This window comes from Neophocaena asiaeorientalis, unplaced genomic scaffold, assembly GCF_003031525.2.
Source record: "Neophocaena asiaeorientalis asiaeorientalis breed wild unplaced genomic scaffold, Neophocaena_asiaeorientalis_V1.1 scaffold872, whole genome shotgun sequence".
NCBI classification, from domain to species: domain Eukaryota; kingdom Metazoa; phylum Chordata; class Mammalia; order Artiodactyla; family Phocoenidae; genus Neophocaena; species Neophocaena asiaeorientalis.
In genome coordinates, this window is record NW_020171998.1 from 4,430 (window position 1) to 9,376 (window position 4,947).

Genomic DNA, 4,947 nt, shown 5'->3' on the forward strand with positions numbered 1-4,947 from the left:
GTGCAGATGGTGAGGGCCCAGTGAGGCAGGGATCTGCCCAAGATCACGCTGGGGACCAAAGCAAGTTTACCCCTGGGATCCGGCCCTGAACCCGGGGTGGGGAATGGAGGTTTGCAGAACAAAACTGAATCCCCAGAAGGGCCCTGCTACTGCCAAGCACAGCCCAGTTTGGGTCCCTCCTCTTGCACCAGGGAGTTGCAGGTGTAGACAGTTCGACAGAAACTATTTCTAGGCTCTTGTAGCCAAGTCACAGCCACCAGTCAGACTGCCTCCTGGGCATCCTGCAGGACGCAGAGCTCAGCAAAGGATATCCACCCCTTCTACAGCGATGTCAGTCGGCTGACATGCTTTGGCTAGGTAAGGACCCGGGTTTCATACCCTGCCCCACATGAATGTACAGCCCCGCCTGTTCCCTACAGATAAATGCACACAAGGTAAATGCAGCCCTGATGCCCTCTCCCCATCCTGTCCCTGCAGAAGGTGGTGGCAGAAATGAATCGCCTGGGCATGATGGTGGACTTGTCCCATGTCTTGGATGCTGTGGCACGGCGAGCCCTAGAAGTGTCACAGGCACCTGTCATCTTCTCCAACTCAGCTGCCCGGGGTATGTGCAAGAACACTCGGAATGTTCCTGATGATATCCGGCAGCTTCTGGTGAGAGACTGCCCTGGCCCTCAAACCTAAAGCGAGAAATTCAAACCAGGAGCCCTTGAACCTGAGCCTCTTCTCCCTCAGTTTCCTCAAATGCCGGGTTAAATATCTTCTGCCCCCCAAACCCACGGTCCACAGCCCCTGAACCCTTGAGCCCTAGGTGGTAAGATACTCCTCCAAACCCGGAAACCCAGGGCCAAGACACCACCCAGACGAGGGCTGCAGCTCCTCCATTCACACGAATCCAAAGAGAAGACTCTGACCTCAAAGCCAGGGCTGAACACCTTCCTCACAGGGGCTGAGAGAGTGAACAGGCAGGTGGCTGTGCTGGGGGCCAAGCTGACGGTCCACCGGTTTGCCCCTGCAGAAGAGGAACGGTGGCATCGTGATGCTGTCCTTGTCCGTGTGGGTGCTGCAGTGCAACCCGTTAGCCAACGTGTCTACTGTGGCAGGTGAGCCTCACCCTGGGCTCTCTGAAAACTCTGATTTGGAGCTGAAGCTGGGTCCAAATTTGGAGAGGACTTCAGAAGAGCCCCAGTGGTTTGACCCACTTGTTGGCAATAGGTACAGGTCCCAAAAACCCAATAATGGACAGTACACAGCACCTTGGTGCCATGTAGAACTGGAGCCACAGAATCAAAACTGCGATACTGATGGGTATCAGGGAGGCTGTCAGACACTGCTTTATGTCAGAAACAGAAAGAAAATATCCACTATCAGAACTGTTGTTTTACTTTCTTCCCCATCTTTCTGACAAAATTTGTGAAGTTGTGAGTACCACAAGCGTCATTACACTTCTGTTCAAGATGTAATCTCTGGCTCACAATCATTGTTTAGATTCTGTATACTGCAGTGTACATGAAGGTCTGTATTAATCTGGTTGGGCTGTTATAGTGAAACACTATAGACCAGAAGACATTTATTTTCTCACAGTTCTGGAGGGTGGAAGTCCAAGGTTAAGGTATTGAATACCATAAGAATTGGTTTGTGGTGAGAACAATCTTCCTGGCTTGCTGATGGCTGTCTTCTTGCGGTGTCCTCACACTGCCTTTCCTCTATGAGCAGAGGGAGAGAGATCTCTGGAATCTATTCCTCTTCTTATAAGGACACCATCAGTCCCTGTCAGATTATTACCCCACCCTTATGACTTCATTTAACTTCAGTTACCTCCCTGAAGGACCTATCTCCTATCTTCTACAGTAAAATTGAGAGGGGCTTCAACATATATTTTTTGTGGGGACACAATTCAGTCCATAACAACATCTTAAGATAGCTTTCTCTGATTTTCAGTCTCTCACTAATACCTTCCCCTTTGTCTAGGAATTATTCAGGTTTCCTTAATTATTTATTTTTTAATTTTCTTACATTATCCCTTCCCTTTAAATGCTCTCTTCACTTGTTAACTGGCATTTCTTGGAAATGAAGTCACCTTTCCTCACAATGTATTGATTACTCTCCCCACTGTAACACAGCGTCTTCTCCCATGACTTTCCTGAAATGGTTCCATTCTTTTCATAAAAGTTTAGTCATCAAATCACATTGCTTATTTTCAGTTCCCATAGTATTTTCCCTTTGGGAAACAACTGACTCCTTTAAATGGTGTTTCTTTTAAAACTACCTTCCTTTATGTTTCATAGCAACCTTATGATTTCTGTTGGCATACCACCTAGCTTCTTTCTGATCATTCTTTTTCTTTTTTTTCAGTTGTTTCTCTCCTCACTCCTTAGCGCTAGATACTACATACAGTTGGCTTTCTTCTCATCTCTTATATACTCTCTCTCTTACTCCAGCAGCTTTGTTTACCATTTAATATATTATCTGCCAGGCACCTTCCATATGTTACCAACATCTCTCCCTCTGTCTTTGTCATTTCAGCCTTCGCTATGCTCTCTGAGCTCTCACAGGGAGATCTATTTAACACAGGAATCTCAGTGGAAAATAGTAGTAAGTTATTTCTCTACTAAGTAAAGCCCTTACCCATCACATGGTCCTGATCCATCTTGCAGCCACGTCATCTGGACTATGTGACCTCCGATGTCACAATAGCAGAGGACCAGACCAGAGGGACATTGGCTCCTAATGACCTCAGCTCAGAAGTGATACACTTTATTCTGCTTCTTTGCCACTGGCCACAACTAATCAAAGAAAAAGAGTCTAACTACAAAGGAGGATGAAAAATGTAGATAAGCACATAGGATATTTGATGAGCACTATCTCGAGGTGACATCACCTCCCATCAAATTTTTATTTCACAGAGAAAACAGACTATAAAGCAAAAACACCCCTAAATAACTTTTTCTCTTTACATACAAGTATAGCTTTTCTACATAGCTTATAAATACCTATTCTCACTTCCTCAGTATCTTCCATTCATTTTCCCATCTCATTGGTATTGTTAAGGTTTTCCTCTTTAGCAATTTTATGTTGGCCCCCTCCCATTAAAAAGCTGCCCCCTTCCCATTAAAATTACTCTTGCTTGATGCCAAGTAATTTTCTAGCTACCTTTTCTCTCTTCCTAATTTCACAGTACAGTTTATCAAAAATTGTATTTATTCTCACTGTCTGTATTTTCTTATCTTTATGTACCTCGTGACTCACACAATTTTGCTCTTTTCTTCTTACTTATCTGCACTGGAATTGCATTCACGGACATTTAATTTGTGATTAAATTGAATGAATATTGTTTGGTCATTATGTCACCTTTCAGCAAAATTATGACAACTCTTAGGGATTTTTCCAATCAGAGTTTAAGGGAGGGGAGAAGAGTAAAGAATGACTCTCAGTTTCTTCTTGGTTAATTGGGGTTAAAACAGTTTGCAATAAAAAAATTAGCTTAAGTCATTTAATCATTTTAAGTGCATTCTGAATCCGATACAAATAAGTTTGAGAAATTTAAGAAAATTGTGTTTCCTTAAGTTTTGCATAGCTTTTGTTATGCCATGTAAATTCCCTTCTTTTTCATATGATTAAAGAAAAGTTATGAAAAAAATAAGAGAGAAATAAGAGAAAATAAGATCTTATGAAAAAGTATGAATAATCTTTATCTGTTTTTGTGCTTACTGTAATTTCTTATTGTTTATCTCTCTATATACATATTCTGAGATATCTTTTCAGACCTGCTGAATCAATCTGTGAGGATTAAGTTTAACTAATCACTCAGACGAAACTAAAATTGGTTCATCTACAGGAATAGCCAACATAAGAGAGCAGTCATGGTAGTCTCAAAATTAGAGAAGACTTCCCAATTATTCCCATTATGTCAAAGAGAGAATATGAGCAGGTACTTCAAGTATCCAAACTTCATATGATTAGATTCTGCAAAAGCATTTTAAATAGAAAAAATACATAGAAGAAAGGTTAAGACAAAAGTTTAAGAAAACTTCCCCAGGATAAAATGGATCCCATATTTTCACCAGATGCCTTTATTTAGGAAAAAGAAATGTTAAAGAGTTGTAACACTATCCAACCTGGCAAACAAAATACAGAAATTTTCACCACTAAGCCTGAGCTCAGTACAACTCTAATTTACTGTTTTTTCAAGCTTTACACAGAAGTCTCTAATTTTAAAATATTTATAAGTAACCCATTTTGTAGGAAAACACCTATCTTTCATCATAAGAATTATGACACTTTATACTTTTATTCCAGCCTAACTTTTATACTTTATTTTCCACCATTTGGCAACTTATACCCTATGCTCTAGTCAAAAAAAATCTCATTTACAATCACTTGAATATACTGTATCGGTTCTCAAGTCCAGGATGTTCCTTCGCCCGGTATGCCCCTGACCTTCTCTCCATGTGGAAAATTCCTACTGACATTCAAAACCTAATTCCAAGACCCCCTCATTGTTGGCATCCTCTTCAATATCCCCTAGCAGGATTATTGACTCCAAGTTCTGTTTTACAAAGTTACATTTTTATGATCTATTTATTTAATAGCCTATCCCTATTCGATTGTAATGAGTTGTTCATGCATCTCTCACACTCTCTTTTGAGTTCCTCTGGCCTTTATTTTTTCTTTTCTCTCTTACCCATAAGCACAGTGCTTGCCCCATAGTACGTGCTCAACGTGTTGGCTGAGTGAAAAAAGACACCTTTTAGCTCTAATCATTTGTGAAATTTCATTTAAAATGACATCAGATTACCCTTTCTTTCCTAACTTAATTTCCAGTACTATAGAATGTACACTGAGAATACCGTCAGTGGCCTAGAGAAACAGTGTTCTCAGTGGACTTCATGCATATAGTCAGCCCCCTTATAACTTTCTCTGGCATACAACTGCCAGACATGTTCT

At 41.2% G+C, this 4,947-nt stretch overlaps 1 protein-coding gene across 1 annotated transcript in view; it reads left to right on the plus strand.

Moving 5' to 3' along the window:
• LOC112402232 (dipeptidase 2-like) overlaps nt 1-1,308 on the plus strand; it is a gene marked incomplete at both ends in the record, with an annotated part of 5,115 nt that extends 3,807 nt beyond the window's left edge. Inside the window, 1 exon segment of the mRNA XM_024749024.1 lies at nt 1,019-1,308. Within this exon segment, the coding sequence (XP_024604792.1) occupies nt 1,019-1,308 (290 nt within the window).
• Nucleotides 1,309-4,947: the final 3,639 nt, after the last annotated feature.